Source organism: Arachis stenosperma, chromosome 3 (genome assembly GCF_014773155.1).
Source record: "Arachis stenosperma cultivar V10309 chromosome 3, arast.V10309.gnm1.PFL2, whole genome shotgun sequence".
Taxonomy (NCBI): Eukaryota; Viridiplantae; Streptophyta; class Magnoliopsida; order Fabales; family Fabaceae; genus Arachis; species Arachis stenosperma.
In genome coordinates this window covers 42,977,924-42,999,659 of record NC_080379.1, presented here as the reverse complement: position 1 = coordinate 42,999,659, position 21,736 = coordinate 42,977,924, and the positions used below count along the sequence as shown (strand labels likewise).

General features: G+C 39.5%; 3 protein-coding genes across 3 annotated transcripts; 1 reads left to right on the top strand and 2 right to left on the bottom strand.

The window, feature by feature from the left end:
* Positions 1-3,637: 3,637 nt before the first annotated feature.
* LOC130965292 (probable inactive purple acid phosphatase 28) lies at positions 3,638-7,959 on the bottom strand. Its single transcript, XM_057890043.1, has 3 exons — positions 7,513-7,959; positions 5,440-5,846; positions 3,638-4,666 (listed from the first exon to the last, which is right to left on the bottom strand). Exons 1-3 carry the CDS (start codon positions 7,844-7,846, stop codon positions 4,202-4,204), a joined length of 1,206 nt encoding a protein of 401 aa, XP_057746026.1. The 5' UTR covers positions 7,847-7,959; the 3' UTR covers positions 3,638-4,201.
* Positions 7,960-13,171: 5,212 nt separating this feature from the next.
* Positions 13,172-16,836, top strand: LOC130965997 (secreted RxLR effector protein 161-like). The gene is made up of 2 exons (XM_057890743.1): positions 13,172-13,705; positions 16,822-16,836. The coding sequence occupies exons 1-2, from the start codon at positions 13,172-13,174 to the stop codon at positions 16,834-16,836; spliced, it is 549 nt and encodes a 182-aa protein (XP_057746726.1).
* Positions 16,837-20,377: 3,541 nt separating this feature from the next.
* Positions 20,378-20,875, bottom strand: LOC130965996 (uncharacterized). Its single transcript, XM_057890742.1, has one exon. The coding sequence runs from the start codon at positions 20,873-20,875 to the stop codon at positions 20,378-20,380; it is 498 nt and encodes a 165-aa protein (XP_057746725.1).
* Between the last annotated feature and the right edge of the window lie 861 nt (positions 20,876-21,736).

The window sequence follows — 21,736 nt, the reverse complement described above, 5'->3', positions numbered from 1 at the left end:
TATTGAACCATTCCGGTTTCGGGAAAGACCAAGCATCCATGAAGCTGCGTGAAAGGGCATCAACAGCAGTGTTCTCCTTACCGGGTTTATATTGAATCTCAAAGTCATCCCCATGAGCTTGTGTATCCACTTTTGCTGGTCAGGGGTGTGCAAGGTCTGATCACCCAGAGTCATTAAGCTTTGCTAACCTGTGCATATAATGAATTTCTTCCCCAATAAGTAATGGCAGAACTTGGCTACCTCTTCAGTTACCGCATAGAATTTCCAGGCATAAGCTAACTGGCACTGCTTGTTTGTAGATAATTTTTTAGAAAAGAAGGCAATGGGTGTTTATCTTGTAAAATTTCCGCTCCAATTCCCGTACTAGAAGCATCAGTTTCCACTATAAAAGGTTGATCAAAGTTGGGAAGAGCTAAAACTGGTTCGGAAGTAATTGCCTTCTTCAATGACTCGAAGTCATGAGCAGCAACTGAGCTCCACTAGAAGGCATCTTGTTTCAATAAATTCGTGAGAGGAGATGCAAGAGAAGCGTAGCTTTTGATGAAGCGCCTATAGTAACCTGTCAATCTAAGAAATCTCCGAAGTTGTTTGAGGTTCTCAGGTGTCGGCCAAGCTATTACGTCCTGAACTTTATCCTTCTCCATGTGGACACCTTTCTCAGTGATGGTGTAACCCAGATGGTCAATTTCGAACACAGCAAATAAGCATTTTGACATCTTGGCAAATAAGGATTCCTTCTGTAATGTTTGCAACACAATCTCTAAATGTTCTAAGTGCTGAGAAGTGGAAGAGTTGTAGATCAATATGTCATTGAAGAACACTAGGACAAACTTTCTTAAGAATGGCTGAAATATATCGTTCATAAGATGTTGGAAGGTGGCTGGTGCATTTGTTAATCCAAATGGCATTACTAGCCATTTGTAATGTCCTTGATGTGTGCGAAATGCAGTCTTGTATCTATCCTCCGGCTTCACCAAAATCTAGTGATAACCTGATCTGAGATCCAACTTTGAAAAAATTTTTACTCAAAATAACTCATCGAGAAGTTCATCCACTGTGGGAATGGGAAATCGATCCTTGACTGTAACATTATTCAAAGCACGTAGTCAGTATAGGATCTCCACGAGCCATCCTTTTTTTGTTTTTACCAAAAGGATTGGCGATGAGAAGGGCTATAGCTTGGTTGAATGATGCCATCCTTAAGCATCTCTTGAATCATGCACTCAATTTGAGTCTTATGGTGGTAAGGGTATCGGTATGGTCTAACCCAAATTGGTGCTACCCCCTTCACCAATGGGATAGAGTGATCATGCAATCTTTGTGAGGGGAAGCCCTGTAGGTTGCTGAAATACTATTTAATACTTTTGGAGGAGTTCAGCAAAATAGGCACCATGGTAGGAGAAAATGGCAGGGGAGTGACTGGATTTTGTGCAGGTTGCTGAACTTCTACTATGAAGACTTCCTCAATCGCATACGTGTTGAAAAGACGTCGAATGTGGTGATATTGATCTTGCTCCAGGGTGGAGTTCTTCTCACCATGCACTATAACAAACTCACCGTTATAAAGGAATTAAAGAAAAACAACATCGTAGTCCACAATGTGCGTTTTCAGTTGCTTAAGCCAAGGGGAACCAATCACCAAGTCACTCCAGCAACATGCAGCACAAAGACATGTGGAATAGTGACTTTGCACCCACTCATGGTGAATTCCAGCGAAGGAATATAACCCTCAATATCCATGATGCCAAAATTTTCCACTATCGCCCGCACACCAGGGACAAGCTACACTGGGATGTTCAAGAATTTGGCTATTCGAGGTTGGAGGAAACTATCAGAGCTGCCTTCATCCAATAGAGCCCGAACTTCTAACCCTTGAGGGAGAGCTCTAATTCGGATAGTGGACAAACCAAAGGTACCATGCATGGCATTATAGGATAGGTGATGGTCAATTACTTGTTGCTCAAGGGTCTGGAGTAAAGGATATACTACTTCTTCAATCACAGCTTGCTGTTCCACATCTGGGTTTCTTCTTCAAGCTGAAATAACATGAAGTGTCGATTTGGACATTTATGGAGAGTCGTGTACTTGTCATCGCACCAATAACACAAGCCTTTGGTTCTCTTAGCCTGAATATCAATTGAAGATAACCTACGAATTGGGTTTCGTGGAGAAGAAGCAAAGGATCGTTGGGATGGCGCTGGTAGTAATAGAGATGAGCTTGTATGCAGAGAAGGCTTAGGTTGAGTTAAAGCTAGGGTCTGAGGGTTAATTAAGCGGAACGAGGCTGGTGCCGGAGTGGTACTCGGATTGGGGGAGAACTTGTCCTCGTATAAACGGGCCAAGCTTACGGCCCTCATCAAAGAAGGTGGACATTGCGCCTTCACCTCGTGCCTAATGCCTTGTTGTAACCTACTGATGAAACAATCCGTCAAGGCATCCGGGGGATCAATGTGGGATCTGTTAGCCAATGCTACAAATTCTGCATAATAATCGGAAATAGACCCTTGCTGTTGGAGTTTCAAAAGAAGTTCTCTCGGCTATTCGAATAGCGAAGGACCAAACTCAATTTCAATTGATCTTTTCAATTGGATCCAAGAATGAAAGAGGGATGTACATTGCATCATCTGAAACTAGGGAATTGCCATACCCGACATGTGCATCACAGCGAGACCCACTTGTTCCTCCTCAAGAACCCGGAAGAACTCAAAATATTGATTAGCAGATAAAATCCAAGCTAAGGCATCAGATCCTTCAAATTTGGCAAGTCGTAGTTTACCTTCCTGGGTTGCGCAGTTCCACACCAAGAATGATTCCCTCTAGAGTTCGCGCCATGGTGAGAACCCAAAATGACTGATCGAGCCTGAGATGACTCATTAGCAATTTGGGAAATGAAGGCTTGGAGAGACTCGAATTTCAGATCCGTAGCTTCCTTCAATCGAGCACGCTCAGATCTATTCTCCTCCATCATCGATTCCATCATCTGAAACAGCTTCTTGACATTAGCCTCCAAACCCTTCATTCTGGTGTTATCTGCCATGGCCATGAAAGCACCAAATGGAAGGTACTTAATAATGAAGAGGAAAAAGTGACGTTGTATTGATGATTCAGAATAATAATTACATGTAATTTCGAGTTATATGAGTTTGTAGTATTACTTGAAGACAAAATTAACCAATGCAACAGTAGTATGAGCTAAGAAAAAGAAAGTGAAGCAATAACACAGCAATGTTCGCTGTGCATGAGAACATGGACAAAGAGAAGAAAATAATTAGAACAGATACAAGGAATTAGGTGTAACTAGAAGAGGGAGAAACAAAATGATAGAAGGATACTATACCAGGCTCAAGCTACCCTACATAATCCTTCCATTTGGTATTTATGATGCGTCCTCTCATGTTTTTACACACGTCTGAAGGAGGTGGGTCAGCAACGTAACCATATGTCTCTGCTCTATAATTAACTTCCCCTTAGTAGAATTGCTTGCATTAGAGTGTTCACTTCCATTCAATTCTGTTATTCTCTTTCTTACATACATATATTATAGTGAAATAATAATGGTCAACAACTTAAAATGTTATTTTTCTTTTATTTTGAGCATTTTCTGCTGCAGAATTGTTCCGGTCTCAAGCAACTTTTTTAGAGTCTATTTATTTATTCATGCAAATTTGAACAAGGATCAACAAGCTTTGGATATGTAATAGAGTGAAAATGCAATAGAGTGAAAATTTCCACCCCATTTTCCTTCCAACCAAACATATTGTGGAAAATACAAGAAAAAGGAGATGGAATGGTTATGGTTTTGAGAGTTTAAGATGAACACGAGAACACACTGCTGCTTTCTAACCAAATGTATCACAAGTGGTTTGAATTTCTAATTCCATTCTAGTACAGTTAACACTTAACACAATGCATCTGGCCTTTGTCTAATTGTCTTCCACTTATAGTAACTAACGACCTACAAGAATTACAATATTGATGGAAGGGAAAAATAAACTAGAGTCAACTTTCCAACTCAAGTGGAAAGGCTACATGTACCTCGTATAGGTGGTCCGAAACCATGACAGTAAGATGGATTACACAAGAATGAACGGAGAGATATAAAGACCACTAAAGAGTAACAGTCTTTTCAAGAAGAAAGTCAGACACACAATCTGGTACTCTTCATGTGGCTCAGTCGGCGAGAACTTCCGGCATAGCATGGTCATCTTGACAGCCGTTGATCCCACAGGATTTGTTCATCGATCTTGCTCAGTTTCTTATCATCAAGGCGTTTCCATGTCTTGATTCTCTCCACACCCATCCAGGAATTCTTTCCCTTCTTAAGTTCAGCCATGATGATCCTTGCTCTCCTTGGCCAACCAGGCTTCCCATAGGCATGGTATCCAAAGCCACCACCATAACAAAACCATATCCCATCCAAGTTTCCGCAGAAATCATTTGTGTGGTCATGGCCCATGAACACAGCCTTCACATCTCCCATGGAGACAAAGGTCTTCAAGGCCCCTGAGTTCACTCTTGGACAAGCTACGGCCTCTTGAAATTGGCCAACAATCTTTTTGTACCACAGCTGTGGAATTTCTGGGATCGGAATATGGAAAAATGCAAGTGCTGGTGGTTTGCTAAGGGGAATATCCTCACTTGGATTAAGAGGATCCTGTTTTTGCCCCTGTTAGTACGTGACCTGCAAGATGTTAATGTGAATCTAAAATAACATAAAATAATATTGTACAATTACACATAAAATAACATAAATAATATTGCACATTAGGACTAACATTTTTCACCATGACATTAATAATTTTGCTTAGATTAAGTGTTAAGCTATGATGGTATGCTATCAAAGGTGAAATTCAAAAGGATGAAGGAAAAATGCTATTTAACCATCTAAACAATCACTATCTACCACCACCCAAAATTAACAATAAAAACGTCTTAGAGAAAATAAAATATAAGTAAACTATCTTTAAGCTCTAAGAAATTATAAGCCATATTAGGCGCTGAATTTAGAAAATTAAAGGCGTTGAATTCTTTTTCTATATTCACAACATCTTAAAAGCATTTGAATAGTAGTTAAAACTCAAATTTGTCGGCCAAATGTATATGGCTATATCAACTATCAAGTTAGTCTTCTACAGAGTTTGGTTCTTTATCATTGAGTAGATTGCTTGATGTCTAAAATGGACATCAGTTTAATTCTTCAACGTATCTTGGGATACCAACTTGATCCTTAATTGAATTGATTATTAATTTACCCTGTGCATGACTAATTTGGTGTTTAATGTTTTGAGGGACTAACTTGATGTTCTAATTATCTTTGGAGGTACGATTTAAGAATTGGCTCTATCATTAATGACCAACTGATAACAATATTCAAACCAAACATTGTTAATTTCTTTTTTGGGATAAAAGAAGAATTTAAAAATCAAACATTGTTATTACCTGGAGCCAATTAAGTTGAGATTCCCTTATACCCTCATATGTTCGAAATCCCTGATAGAAAGCCCTTCCTCCACTGTCAAGAAAGAAAAGATTCAAAATGCTACTGTTTGCCATCGTGGAACCTGGAGCACCATATACTTTTATGTTATAATTCCCAAAGCCATCAATTTTAGTTGTCACACCACCTTTAGTAGTTCTAGTGAGACCATCAAATGATGGATTGATTTGAGAGACAGAATAATCCATAAGGGACATGAAGCTCATTAATTCTTCCCGATTCATAGATGATTCATGGTCATGGTTCCCCAGGACTGCTGCCCAAGGAATGCCCGACTCCATGGCAGGACCAAAGGCCTTACTAAGAGATTCTGCAGCATCAGGTGTACTTGATCCAAATATGTTATCCCCTAATTGGGATAACTGAACCAATGTTAATTAGGCACGAATGGCAAATCAAACACACACTCAAGAGAATATTTCTGAATTAAAAAGAAGACATTAGTACATCACCATATGGTAACTGAACATGAAAAGTAGGACCCCAATGAAAAGCAGCACAATTTACTTCAGCCATATTAGATATTGAACAGAGAAATAGTAGTGAAATATTTATTTTAGGCAGACATAAGTTGGAAGAATTATTCTAAACCAGATAATGCTTAAACACTGCTAGTTCCAAATACATTTGGATAGGTAGAAGATTAGCAACCTATTCAGAAAATTCCAAACAAATATTGTGTCTATAAACCCTGTCATTTGAAATCAGTAGGTACATCAAGCTCTAAGCAGTTGAACTCTGTCATTGAGTCCTCAAAGCTAAAAACCTAATTCCAAGCAGAACCTAACTTGTTTTAATTCTTTCTGTGTTTGATTTAGCAGGGGTAAGAAGGAATGGGAAAGTTTAGATATACCTTGAAGCTTGAATTCTCATTGTTTTAAGAATTGGGAGTTCTGGAAATGCTAATCTTAAATTCTCGTCATTGTTAAATGAAAAAAGAATTTGATAGTTTGACATTCTTTTCTTTATGATCACAAGATAGTAAATACATTTGCTTTTTCATTTAATATTTTCTTTGTTAATTGACTAATATGATAGACTGATATTTACATTGTACTCCTCAGGTCCTAAATAAGTGTCTCGTTATAATATGCACATGGATTAAGGAAATAACTGAAAACATCTTGATTTTCAATAAACTACATTAATTGTGCAGAAGAATTACATACTCCTTATACTTTCTCATTCCATTTACTTTCTTTCATTCATTTAATAGAGTTATTAGTGGGAAAAAAATAATTATTGTTGTCTAACTTTTCTAAATGAACACTTATTTGGAACCAAATCAAATTAACACTTAATCAAAATGCAAGGGAGTAAAAAATACTCCTAAATACTACTAGAAACCAAATTCAAAATTAGATATTTTCAATGTCTTAAAATCTTAAAAACAAACAAATTTTCCATCAATTAACAATTAAGAGGATCTACAAGGAGTCCAAATCATTTCTCTTATTAAGTATTAGGAATTAGGAGGATTAATACAAGATGTTTTAGAAAGATAAATTAAACCCTTTTATTTCCCTTTTTCTAAATGAAGGTAAAACTATGTCCTCTATCCTAATCCTTATTGCTTAACCCTCCTTTCCCTAAATACATCCCTTTTCATTGCTCTACACTTCCCCCTGCAGTACGTTCTTATTTTTACTACAAATAAACCATAAAGCGATAGAAAGGTTTTCTATGAAACTTTCCTTTAATTTCCCAAGACCAACATCTAAACATAACAGCGACAAACCGTAAAATATCATTTCGTGCATATCCAATTAAGAACAAACTTCTTTTCACTACAGCTACATTTAGTATGTATTTAAGTCAACTCCCCTAACTTCCAAACTTCAAAACATTTCAGAAAAAGAAAATGTATTATGTATTATCATCTCCTACGTAATCAAAAGCATACAAGCCATTCACATCCATGCTTTACCAATCAAGCAAGACACAACAAGAAAGGAACTAATAACAATTAACAACAAAAAAAGTCAGAGAAAGTAGCAATAATTAAAGAAGTGTACCAGTGAAGGCAATGAAATCAGGATTCTCGGCGCGAATGATGCGCTCGAGAAACTGAGTGGTGTTGAGATCGGAGCAGCAATCGAACTCGGAGGACAAGACGTCTCGGCAGCGAGTGACCTTGCCGATGCCGTAGTGCATGTCCGCCACCTGAAGGATCTTGAAGGTTCCGTCGGAACGGAAGCGAAGGGGGAGATCGGCGACCTTCTTGACGCGCACTGTTTCGTCTCCGTCGAGGTAGAGCTTGCGAGAGAGCAGGTGAGCGGCTGCCAGCACCAACAAGAGATAGAAGAGAGAGTTTTTGCGGTTCTGATGATGCTTTGTGTAAGGATCCATCACTGTGAATGTGATTTGCAGAGTGCCTGCTTTGCTATCGGGCACCTCTCCGACTCCAACGGAACGCTCCCAAAACCATATGTTTATCTGGTAGTTATTGGCAAACAGTTTCTGTTACCCTGTTTTTGGTCTGAAGGTAAAGAAAAACTGTAGGAGAAGCAATTTTTAGTACTTTTATTTCAGAGTAAATATCATTTTGTCATCGTCAAAATTAACTTTTGACAAAACAGACTTTAATATTTATTTTTGATAAAATCACTTTTAGAAAATGGAAAAATATAAGGAGCCAATAAAATATTTATACAATGCGGACAATGAAGGTTTATGGAGTATTAGAGATATAACCATTAGTGTTATATTTTTCCATCAGTTGAAACTTTTGGGATGAGTGGTATCATGACATGGTATTAGAACGTTAGATTCAAAAATGTCAAGAGTTCGATCCTTGGTAAACCCCAAAATCAGTTTAAGCTTTTGGGAAGATGTTTATTATCCTTAATACTCGGATGGTTATTCTAGATAGTATGGTTATTATAACTCAATAGCCCATTGTACACATTACAAATAGTCCATTATCTCCCTAGTGGAATCCTTAGAAAATATATTTTATTTGATAAAGTGATTCAAACATTTGGACAATGATTTATTTATCCAATCAACGATTAAATTTTTGATAAAAATACTAATTTATTTTTATTTTTTATTTAAATTACTAATCTATCCTTTTCTCATCGTTATTGTCTCTTCACAAAATCTGAATTACTGGTGTGCTGCTAGTCAGAGAGTTCTCTTTATTCGCATTACCATCGCAATTCGCAAACATCACCCCTGAATCAGTAAACTACTTCAACAACCCAAATTCAACTTCGTTTAGCAATTAGCACCCGACCCAAATCCCAATGAAAAAATGGAGCACCCTTGCATGCTCCAAATATGTAGTGCTCTTCAATTTGTCAATTTTTTACGTTAATTACAATTATAGTATATTTGGTTAACATACAAAGAGTGGTAAAACCAGCACTGCCAGATGAATGTTGGGGTAACGTACTAACGTGTTTCTAAACTTCTAATGTATGTTGAGGTGACTATAAAGGATTTAATAGAAAGACTCATTTGAAAAATAGCGAGCTAATCAAGAATTGCCTTATATGTTACCTAACATATGAGTTGAGAGACTGATTAGTTAGCTAGTGCAGATATTTATCACAAAGTAGTTAGAGTAGAGCATTATCAGCTGCTATGTGTGTGTGTGATAATATAGTGTGTGAGTGAACCTAACAATGAGTTGAACTTAACTCATTGTATCTATGCTTGTATATAAGGCTTGTCATGCCTCACAGTTAGTTGAGTTTTGCCATTTTCTGATTCAAGTCACATTTCCATCTTTCTCTTCTCTGTTTTTCTTTGAACCTGCACATTCTCTTGCTACTCTCACTGCACCTTCAACATGGTGCGGTAAGCGTGGACCCAAAGAGGGTAGCATGTGCAAGAAGCAAAGAATTGAGTAAGAAAAAACTTGATCTATGTGCCTCAATCATTAATTCGAAGAGCACAGAACTCCAATTTCACAAATCAGTGAAATTAAGGGAGAAATGGCGGAACCATTCACTGAGAACTCGGGTTCGTCACATTCTGTGATAGAGTTATAAAGAATTACTGAAGTTCTGAATCAAATCGCGTCAATTCAAGCTCAACTGACTCGGAACAGCGCCAATTCGAGTCAAGATCCAACAAACCCTTACTTTCTTCATCCTTCTGAGAGCGTTGGTACTCCTCTTATCCCTGTTATTTTGGATGGCAAAAACTATGGCTCTTGGAGTAGATCGATGTTATTAGCGTCGAAATCTAAGAATAAATTGAAATTCATAGATGGTAGTTTACTAAAGCCTGATGAAAATGATAGTGTGTTCAAATCTTGGGAAAGATGCAATACCTACGTTGTAGCCTGGATAAACCTCTCGTTAAGCCCTAGCATTTCGCTATCGGTAATATGGATGAACGTTGCTAGCGATCTATGGAATGACCTAAAACGCAGGTATTATCATGGTGATAGATTTCGGGTGGCAGAATTGCACGAGGAATTTTATGCAGTTAGACAAGGAGACATGGATGTCATAACCTATTTCACTAAATTGAGATCAATTTGGGAAGACATAGAGAATTTCAGGATGATTTCTTCATGTGAATGTGGAAAGGATTGCAAGTGTGGTTTAGGTGTTGTGAGAAGATACAAGTCTGAGAATCAAGTTACCCGTTTCTTGAGGGGTTTGAATGACCAGTACTCGGCTGTAAGGTCCCAAATTATGCTCATGGATCCCCTCCCCGATATCCACACAGCTCTTTCAATGCTCTCTCAGCAGGAAAGACAACAACATAGCTTGGAACCTATCTCAACTGATAGACTCGTGGCATACTCTGCAACTTCCTCAAACACTATGGACTTCAGTCAGAATAAAGGGAGAGGAAGAGGTAGAGGAGGTAGGCAACAAGCTGGAGGGAGAGGTGGTCGAGAAAGACAACAAGAAAGAATGCAGTGTTCACACTGTGGAAAATTGGGACACACCATAGAGACATGCTATAAAAAGCATGGCCTTCCACCACACTTGAGGCAAAGGAATGGTGGACAAGCTGTTGTAAACATAATGGCCACAGCAGATACTGAGGTTGCAAATAGAGAACTCAGCATACAATTGGGAGAGTCTGAGACTTCTAATTCTGGATTTACTGCAGAATAAAAAGAAGCTCTATTGGCATTGTTTCACACGCATGAACTAAGGAACATTCATAGAACCAGCCAAATTGTGACTTCACAGTAGTCACCACCTCATCAAAGTAATTTGGTGCATGTTTTGCATTTCAAAACAAGTGTTAAAGCCCTAAACATTTCAAAACAAAAGTGTAAATCCTGGGTAATTGATACGGGTGCTATAGATCACGTATCGTATACCTTGGATGATTTTCAAGGCTATCAACAAATAGATCCAATTATTGTGAAACTACCAAATGGTTCTTACACTACAAACAGTATAATTGGAACTATTGTATTTTCTAAAAAATTGTATTTGAAAAATGCATTATACATTCCTTCATTCAACTTCAAGCTAATTTCAGTATCTAAGCTTACAGCCACACTATATTGCATTATGAACTTTTCTGAAAAATTGTGAGATACAGGACTGCAGCTCCTTGAGGATGATTGGCAAAACTGAGATTGTTGGAGGCCTCTACACACTCAATAAGGAACATTCATTGCCTGCAAATTCTGCACCATACATCATGAGCATTCAAGGCACTCAGGATAAAAGTCTTTGGCATTGTAGGTTAGGGCATCCATCATTAAATAGCTTGAAATCAATACAAAAAATTTTGCAGCAAGTAACAAGATTGCATCATATTGCCTAGAACTCATTCATGTAGATATATGGGGACCTTTGTCTATTTTGTCCACAGCGGGTCACAGGTATTTTCTAACAATAGTGGATGACAAATCTAGGTACACTTGGTTGTATTTCATGAGAGCTAAATCAGAAGCCACAAATTTGTTAAAATCTTTTGTCAACTTCGCTAAAACACAATTCAATCAAACTATAAAAAAAGTGAGAACTGACAATGGACCTGAATTTTTAATACCAGACTACTATGCATCCAGTGGCGTAATTCATCAAAGAATATGTGTTGAGACCCCTCAACAAAATGGTATTGTTGAGAAGAAACACCAACATGTTCTTGCTGTAACCAGGGCACTCTTATTTCATCAAACATTCTTAAGTGCTATTGAAATTATGCCACTGCACATGCAATTCACTTGATAAATAGACTGCCATCTATTTTCTTAAAAAATCAGTCACCCTACCAGATTTTGCACCATTCCTTGCCCCCTATATCACAGTTGAGAGTCTTTGGGTGTTTAGCATATGCTAACACCATTACAGCAAGGAGAAAAAACTTGACCCAAGGGCAAGGAAGTGCACCTTTTTGGGATTTAGGGAAAGCATTAAAGGTTTTGTTCTGTTAGATCTTCACTCAAATAAATTTTTGTGTCCGGAGATGTAAAGTTTTATGAAACTATTTTTCCTTTCACCAAAATGGTTGACACACATTCACATCCTATATCATCCCGGATTTATTCCATGCCTAACTCTTTCACATATGATACATATTCATACACTTTACCACAAGTCCAGCATCCACACACATACAAATATCTGCCTGAACAGCAGATTTCTGCACCCACTCCACTAACACAGAGCACCACACACATCATTGATCCATGCATCAGTAATGATTCAAGTAGAGACACAACCGAACATACATCCATAGATCCTCTTCATACCATTGACTCTCAACATCTTATTCCTTTAAGAAGGTCCACAAGAGAGCATAAGAAATCTGCATATCTCAAAGATTTCCAATGTATGAGTGTCTCTACAACCCCACCAAGCAAATATCCCCTCACACACTTCTTATGTTATAATTCACTTTCAGCATCACATAGAGCCTTCTCCCTAGCCATCTCCACTGACAAAAAACCAAGGTCTTATGAGGATGCCGTAGCTCATGCTTGTTGGAGGAATGCCATCAAAGATGAACTCGATGCACTACAGCAACTACAGACTTGGGATATTCAAACTCTCCCTCCTGACAAGAAAGCCATCAGCTGCAAATGGGTGTTCAAGCTCAAACACAACCCCGATGGGAGCATTGAAAGACATAAGGTGCAACTAGTCGCGAAAGGCTTCACTCAAGTACCTGGTATTGACTACCTCAATACCTTTAGTCCTGTTTTAAAGCTCAGCACGTTTCGCGTCGTACTTGCATTGGCTGCTGCAAAAGGTTGGTTCTTAAGCAGATTGATGTCAACACGGCTTTCCTTCATGGTGAGTTGGAGGAAGAGGTCTATATGCGCATCCCCCCGGGTTGAATGCCCCACCCAATCATGTTTACAAGCTGCAGAAGTCTCTTTACGGCCTGAAACAGGCGAGCCGACAGTGGAACAATATGTTGAAATCTGTTCTATTAGAGAGTGAGTACAGCCAATCGAAGTCTGATCACATCTTGTTTACCAAACACCAAAGCAGTGGCTTCACTGCACTACTGGTTTACGTAGATGATATGGTGTTGGCAGGGAATGACATGAGTGAAATCAATTCCATTAAGGCATTGTTGCATGAGAAGATTTGTATCAAGGACATTGGTGATTTAAAGTTCTTCCTAGGGATGGAAGTTGCTCGAAGCAGGGAAGGCATTGCTTTATACCAACGGAAATATGTCTTGGATTTATTACGAGACTCTGGAATAGAAGAGTGAAAACCAGCTTCGACCCCAATGGATTATGGCACTAAGTTGACAAAAGATGAGGGGGAATTCCTACCTGACAACAGTGCGTATAGGAAGCTAATTGGCAAACTCCTTTATCTGGCTAACACAAGGCCAGAAATCAGTTTCGCAATTGGCAAGCTCAGCCAATTTCTTGAGAAACCAACCACTTCGCACCTCAAGGCAGCATATAGAATTTTGAGATATATCAAGATGGCACGTGCAACCAGTTTGTTCTTCCCGTCCAAGTCTGACCTGCTAGTGTCAAGATTTAGTGACTCTTATTGGGCGGCATGCCCTGATTCACGAAGATCCATATCTGCCTACTGTTTTTACATTGGGAATTCGATTGTTTCATGGAAAAGCAAGAAACAAACGAATGTGGCATCATCTTCTGCTGAAGCAGAATATCGAGCGTTGGCCTCAGCCACTAGAGAAGCAATTTGGCTAAAGAATGTCCTAAGTGACTTGGGTTTTGAGCTGGAGAAACCTATAAGTCTATACTATGATAGCCAAGCAGCCATCCACATTGCTCACAATCTAGTTTTTCACGAACTAATGATAAACCCCATTTTGAGGGTTTATCTTGTATTGATTTCAGGGGTTTTATGATGCAGGTGGAAATTGTCTCTCAACAAATTTCCTTCGGCAAGTGTACCGAATTTGTCGTCAAGTAAAAACTCACAATAGAGTGAGGTCGAATCCCACAGGGATTGATTGATCAAGAACCTTTAATTAGAAGATTGTTCTAGTTGAGCGAATTCAGAATTTGGGTTGAGAGTTGCAGAAAATAAAATGGCGGGAATGTAAATGACGGAAAAGTAAATGCTAGAATTAAAGAACTGGAAGTAAATGACTGAAATTAAATTGCTGAATTGTAAATGGGAATGGGGTGTTTGCTCATGAAAATAAACGCAGAAATTAAAAAGAATGGGTGAGATCAAAATTGGGGAGTTCATTGGGCACAGGAGATGTTGCAATTCTCCGGATCAAGTTCATTTTCATCTCTTCCTCAATCAATGCACTCATTGATTTCCTTGGCAATCTTAATTGATTGAATTACAATTTTTTGCAATTCAATCTCTCAAATCTTGATCAATAGCCAATTCCTTGGTCAATTGCTCATGAGAAGAGATGAAGTGTGGTCACTGATTATACCACATGCATTTCCCAAATCAAGTTTTGAGAGGATTATAGTCACATATCCATCCAAACCCAATTTGGTCCAACATGAGAAAGCATTTCTAGCTTGATCTCTTCATTCCTCTTTCAAGGTTCAGAAGGGATCCAAGTTTGAATAGTTTCTTTTCCAAGATAACTACCCAATGGGATGAAGATCGAAAGCTTTCAAGTAAAATCAAGAGAAAAGATAGAAGAAGAATGAAGAAAACTAGTATTGATCCATCAAATTACAACAGAGCTCCCTACCCAATGAAATGGGTTTAGTTGTTCATAGCTCTAAAAAATGAAAACAAAGATGGAGAATACATTCTGAACTAGAAGAGCAGAGAAAGTAAAAAATAGAGAGTAATGCTCCCCCCCTTTTCAGAACTCTTTCCAACTCTCTTAAATAATTCAAAGCTACTCCTATATATACTACTCTTCTATTCTTCTAGTTAATTCTTCAAGTCTTGGGCCTTTGGATCTTCAGTTTGGAGCAGTTCTCTTCTTCACTTGGGCTTGGTTTTACTTGCAGAGAGAAAGTGTGAAGTGGGCAGAGACTTTAGCTCAGGACGTTAGAGGTGTTAACATTCAGTGAGAAAGTGGGTTCGAAAACGTTAGTGTCATTCAACTTTTTCACTAACGTTTCTTACCCAAGTAAAGGCCACGTTAACCTCAACGTTAGTGGCACAAACGTTGCCACTAACATTGCCTCTTTGTCCTTCGCACACGTTATTGGGACTCAACTTTCCCAATAACGTTGAGAGCCTCCCCCTTTCCCATGTTAGAGTCCACGTTAACTTAGTTAACGTGGCTCTTTTAACGTAGGCGTGCCAATCTTCGAGACCGTTAGTGACACTCAACATTATCACTAACGTTCCAATATGCCCTTATCTCACGTTAGAGTCCACGTTAACTAGGTTAACGTGGCTTCTAACGTGGCCTTGCAAACCATTTCCAACGTTAGTAACAATGTTGAGTGTTACTAATGTTGGCTCATCTTTCACTCATCGCCGTTAGCTTCCACGTTAACTAAGTTAACGTAGAAGTTAACGTGGCTCCTTGGGGTTTTGTGGTTGCTTCCAACGTTAGTGACAATGTTGGGTGTCACTAACGTTGTCGACCATTCTTGCTTCTCACGTTAGCTCCCACGTTAACCAAGTTAACGTGGAAGTTAACGTGGTACATTGCACCTTAGGCCAACGTTAGTGAAAATGTTGAATGTCACTAACGTTGGCTTCCTTCCCCTTGTTAACGTTAGAGGCCACGTTAACCAAGTTAACGTGGACTCTAACGTGGCCACTTATGATCATTGGCCAACGTTAGTGATAATGTTAAGTGTCACTAACGTTGGCTCAAAGTCCTTTCTTCACGTTAGAGCTCACATTAACTTAGTTAACGTGACTCTTAACGTGGGCAATGATGGCTTCGAGAGCGTTATTGTCAATCACTTTTCTCATTAACTTTGCAGGTTACCTCCCATTCCACGTTAGTGGCCACGTTAATTAGATTAACGTGACTGCTAAGTGGTTCTTCCTTGCTTCCTTTGGTCCTGAAATCAAGCAATAGAGTGCATCAAAGTTCTAGTCCAAGTCATGGGTAATGCAACATACAATTTGTCACTAAATTCATGCAAAATCCTCACGAAATCATGTAAAATGCACAATGTATGCTTGAATCAAGGTGTAAGTGAATATCTACCCAAAACTAGCATATTTCCTAAGGAAATGCATGAAACTACCCTAAAAACAGTAAAGAAAAGGTCAGTGAAACTGGCCAAGATGCCCTGGCATCACAACACCAAACTTAAAGCTTGCTTGTCCCTAAGCAAGTACTGGAACAAGACAATGATGAATGAAATACCAAGAGGAATGAGTCATTCTTGTAGAGGTCATGTTACTAATTTTATGGCGGTTTCATGCATAGCAACTTAGGTTCATTCCATTACTGGCTTTCAGACCTTTATCATGTTCTAAAACACTGGCTTTGCTTACATACCATGAGACTTTTATTGATCCTTTTATTGTCATTTCAGGGCTTATTTGTGTTCTTCAGGCTAGGTGCTCTGTAAGGGGGCAACTCTTTAAGATAAGCTTTCAGCCAACACTCCCGAACCAGTTGGTTCAAGGTGCTAGGTGTTGAGACACCCCTAAGGACTTACTCCCTCAAGTCTCTCCCCCATACATACACACCACAGGCATCTGGTTCATTTATTTTCCTTCTTGAGACCTTGGTGTCCAGCACCTCTTTGGGTTACTAAATGCTCTGTAGTGAGGGTTACTCTTGATAGTGGACTTTCAGCTGATAATCCCGTGTTAGTTAACCCAAGTTACCAAGTGATAAGGCACCCCTAAGAGCTTATTCATCCAAGTAAATCCTTCACACAGGAGCACCACAGACACATGTTTCAAGATTAAAAACCATTGGTGCCTAGCCTTATTACTTACTCTTTTTCTTTTGTTTTTCACTTTCATTGTTCTTTCCCTTTCTCTTATTAGGATCTTCTTACTTAGCTGGTCTCATGGGGTGTGTTCAAAGCATAGTATTCAGGACAGATAGTTGTCTTCCCACCTTATGGTTGAACCAACTTAGCTAACTTCTGATCACACCAAAGATTCAGAAAATTACTCCATATTATGAACTCCTCTCTGGTCTTTTTAAAACATAATCATTCTCTTTTTCATTTGATTCAAAAGGACAAGTATACAATAAGTAATAGTATGATGCAGTGACACTTAAACTAGAAATCATAGACCTAAGCAATAGACTTAAAATGCAAAATTGAAAAGGTTCAAACTAACATGGAAGTATGTCCTATTTCATCCAAGATCTTCCTTATTTAAACATAGAAAAAGATGGAGTAAAGAAGGAACTCCACCACCTTTTACTCTTGTGGTTGTCCATGCTCTCCTCCTTGCTTGTCTTCCTTGTGTCCCTCTTGAGTGCTTGTACTCCCACTCCCTTTGCCTTTTCCAAACAGTTTCTTCCAGAAACTACCATCTTCCATCTTCTTCTTGAGTGTTTCCTTTTGCTGTTTCACCTTCCTCTCTTCTTGTTCTACAAAATCTTTTTGGACCTCATCATATGTAGGGATGGCATAGTGTAGATGATGCATATTACTGGACATGTAGTTCAACCTTGCTTGAGTGTTTACGTTGAACTCCTCCCTATGTAATTGACGTCCTTCATTAAGTACAGTGAACTCATTGAATGTTCTCATCTGAGCTATTTGCCGCTGATTGAGTTCTTGCAATTGCTTATCTTGACGTTCTTGCCTCTCAGTAACTTGGGTGATGGTTTGAGTGAGCTGGGAGTATTGTTCCTGTTGCTGCTCCATTTGTTGTTTCTGCCACACCTCTTGTTGGCTCATCCAGCTCAGTATTTGCTCTTGCCCTTTCATATGTATCACTCTCATATCTTCAATAGCTCTTACAAGGTGAGTCATATTCAAGTCTGCTGAGTAAGGATGCTCTTCTTGTTGATATTCTACCTGATGAGACTCCTCTTGATGAGCTCCTTCTTTTGCTTTTAGTTTCCCTATTTGTGGCCTTCTTTGTTGCTGTGCAGGTGTAGTGTAGACCATACGCTGGATTGTCATTAATTTCCCAGGGATCACCCAGTCCGGTTTGCTATCATCAAAGACCACCTTGGCCTTTTTGCACAATCTGAAAATGGTGCTGGGGTACCAAAGTCTGGCACCTGATTCAAGCTTCTCGGCTGACTCTTGAATTCCTTCAGCTATAAGTTCATGCACGTTGATTTCTCCACCTTGTACTAGGCAATGTACCATAGTTTCCCGATTAATATTCACCTTTGAATTATTTGCAGCTGGGAGAATAGATATCCTTACGAGTTCAAACCAGCCCTTGGCTTCTAGGCTAAGGTCTCCCCTCTTGATGAACCTGGGTTTCCCATCTTTATACATCTCCCAGTCAGCTGCTATAACACAAATGTCACCCACAATCTCAGTGAGCTCGTCATTGTCTTGGCTTTTATTTATCCTTGTATGATAACTGGGCTCATCAAAGTATGGTGCTTTCAGGTGAAGAGTTCTCATTATAGCACTTGGGCTGAAGTCCACCTCCTTTCCTCTTACATAGCTTTTGAAGGTTGGGTCCCTGGTTTTGTCTTCTCTTACCACATTTGCGTAAAATTCCTTGATGAGGTTTGCATTGATCTTCCCTTCTGGATTAGTGAGCAATTCCCACCCTCTTTCTTCAATCTTCTTCGGAATCTGTGGGTATTCGTTTTCATTGATTTGGAAGGTTAACTCGGCCAGTATCTTTTTGAGTTTTATCCACTCAAATTCTCGTTCATGGAAGGCAGTTTTGAACCTCTTTTCATTATAAGGAGTGTTCTCCATTGGTTCCTTCCTCTTCTGCCTCTTGGAGCTTGATGACGCCATGAATTTGAGTTGCTGTTTTGAGGTGATTTGAGGATACGGATAGATGAAGAATGGGTTGGCTAGGACAATTTGTGATGAAGGGTTTTAGTACGCCAAAAGTGTAGAGTGTGGAGAGTGGAGATTTGAATGTGAGGAGTGAGGCTGCACTAAGTCCTTTATATAGAGAGATCATGAGAGAATAGAAGGTGTGGATTGCAAGAATGGTTGCTTGATGGACGGTTGGGGTTGTCCATGAAGGAAGGACAAGGATCATCACTTGATGAGAGTGAATGGTTCGGTCTTCAAAGTGTCTCCTTTCTTCAATGTTGCATGGCAACGTTTCCCCATGCGTTCTTTCTTGAGACAAGTGTGTAGTTCTCTTCATGAAGTGGCTGAACCTCCCCCATTTAATTGCCCAATCAATCCCCATCAATGCTCCTTTTCTTTTCCCTATAAAGACAAAATAAGAAAGGTGAGAAAAGATATCAAAACGACAACATGAGCTTTACGGCTAGAATTAAAAAAATAATGAGAAAAGATTAAATTGTTTATTCATGAATTCCAACTAACTAACTAACTATTCGTGGGTCCTTATATTCATATTGGTGGCACTATGGGGTGACACCAAACTTAGTTTGGAGCACTGTGATGAAAAGTTCTGTTCAAAGCTTCCAAGACTAGCATGCTCTTGGTTGCATTCATGCTTTCTTGGCATGCTTTGAACACCAAACTTGTTCTTCACTGTATACTGCACAATAAGGATTCCACCAAGAGTTTGTCAAGTTTGGGTTTGAATTCATAAATATTGACTTATTTACTATCTTCTAAAAGCATATAAAACATGGGTTGCCTCCCATGAAGCGCTTCTTTAGCGCCACTAGCTTGACGTTTCTCCCTCATCAGGGTGGTTGGTAATGCTTGAAGTCCTCCCCTCTCGCTGTGGACTTGTATCCATTGGTGGTATCAATGATCTCTACATGTTCCAGGGAGAGAATTCTGTTGATTGTGAAGACTTTAGGTAACTGAGATGGTACAGTAGGGAGATTAGGGGGGATATCTGGAAAGTAAACTGAGATCACTCTATCTCCTGGAGAGAAGTCTTCTGTAGGGATCTTTTTGTTCCTCCACTTCCTTGGTACCTTCTTCCTTGTGTCCTTTGATATTGTCTTGCTCTTGATGACTTCTTTTTCTAAGGTATTTGTGATGTTGACTTCACATGCCTCTAGAGGTTTAGGTTCTTCTAACTTTTCCTTGAGCTGTGGTAGTTGCTGTTTCCCTTGTTTATCAACCAAAGGAGTCTCCAGATAGGTTGGGTGTGCTTCAGTGCTTGCTTCCTCCTTCAGCATCTCATCATAATCTTTACTTGGTTCCTTGTGCTCTTGGTCTATTTCTTGTGAGAGTTTGAAGACATTAAAGCTGAGCCGTTCATCATGGATCCTTAATATTAGCTCCCCTTTCTCCACATCTATGAGTGCTCTGGCCGTAACTAGGAAGGGTCTTCCCAATATGATTGGGTGAGTGTGACTCTCTTCCATGTCCAGGATGACAAAGTCTGTTGGGAGAAAGTATTTCCCAACCTTTAGTAACACATTTTCCACTACTCCTATTGCTTGCTTTTGAGTCTTGTCAGCAAGTCTGATGACCACATCTGTGGGCATTATCTCATTGATCTACAGCCTCTTCGCCAGGGATAGAGGCAGTAAGTTGATGCTTGCCCCTAAATCACAGAGTGCTTTATCAAACATTGTTTCTCCTATGGCACAGGTGATGTGAAAACTCCCTGGGTCTCTTCTTTTTGCAGGCAATTCAGGTTGAATAAGGGCACTACATTCCTTGTTTAACACTATAGTTTGGCCTCCTTTGAGTGAGCTTTTCCTGGGAAGAAGTTCCTTCATGTACTTGATGAATGCAGGCATTTGTTGTATGGCCTTGATGAATGGTATGTTCACATGCAGAGATGCAAACAAGTCTAGGAACCTTGAGTATATTCTCTTCCCCACAGCACCATTGAGCAGTTGGGAAAATGGTGCATAGAGCTTCAGCAACTCTTGTTGTGAGATTTCTGGTTCTTGGTGATCTCTATCCTCCTCCTCTGTTGAGTTGTTTTCAGGCTGTTGGGAGAGGTTGCTTTGCTCATCTTCATCCTCTTGATCACTTATAGTGACCATTTTGCAATCTTCCCATCTTACTTTCTTTGCTTCTCCTCTTGGGTTTTTCTCCGTGTCACTTGGGAAGCCATCAGTAGGTTTGGAAATCTTCTCCACTAAGCATCCCACTTGGAATTCCAGCTTCTTGATGGTCTCTCCTTGGTTCTTAATGTTGACTCGCACCTCTTCTCTGAACACCTTGTCTTCTTGAATCTCTTGGCATATTCCTTCAAGTAAGGTTTCAAGCTTAGAGAGTCTGTCATCAATTGATGGTAAATTGGGATTAGAGGTGGAAGGATGAGAGGTGTTGTTGTGGGGGTGTTGGTATGTCCTCTGTGTGAATTGTTGATGAGCTGCATTGTTGTTGGAGTTGTAACGTCTCTGGTCTTGGCTTTGCTCTTGCTGAGTCCCCCACCCAAAGTTTGGGTGGTTCCTCCATCCAGAGTTGTATGTCTTGGAGTATGGATCATGGTTCTGTCTAGGTGAATTCCCAATGTAGTTGGCTTGCTCAAGGTCCTCTTCTTCAACTTCTTCTTGGGTTGTTGATGAGGTGGTGATTGCTGCCACTTGGTTCCTCTCCATCTTCTTGGTGAGGTCAGCTAACTGCTTGGTAATGAGCTTGTTCTGAGCCAGCAGAGCATCTACATTGTTTAGCTCCATTACTCCCTTAGTGTTCCCTCTTTCGGAAGCATAGAAGTAGTCATTCCCAGCTACAGTTTCAATGACATCTATGGCTTCTTCAATGGTCTTCTTCTTATTCAAGGATCCTCCAGAGGAATGATCTACTGCCTTCTTTGATTCATATGACAAGCCTTCATAGAAGATATGCAACTGCACCCATTCATTAAACATATTTGGTGGACACCTTCTTGTTAGGTCTTT

Coding starts and splice junctions, on each gene's coding strand:
- LOC130965996 (XM_057890742.1), bottom strand. CDS start 20,875: ATGGTCACTATAAGTGATCAAGAGGATGAAGATGAGCAAAGCAACCTC.
- LOC130965997 (XM_057890743.1), top strand. CDS start 13,172: ATGGATTATGGCACTAAGTTGACAAAAGATGAGGGGGAATTCCTACCT.
- LOC130965292 (XM_057890043.1), bottom strand. CDS start 7,846: ATGGATCCTTACACAAAGCATCATCAGAACCGCAAAAACTCTCTCTTC. Junction 5,847..7,512: donor TGATTTCATTGCCTTCACTG/GTACACTTCTTT, acceptor TATCCCAATTAG/GGGATAACATATTTGGATCA. Junction 4,667..5,439: donor CTCAACTTAATTGGCTCCAG/GTAATAACAATG, acceptor ACGTACTAACAG/GGGCAAAAACAGGATCCTCT.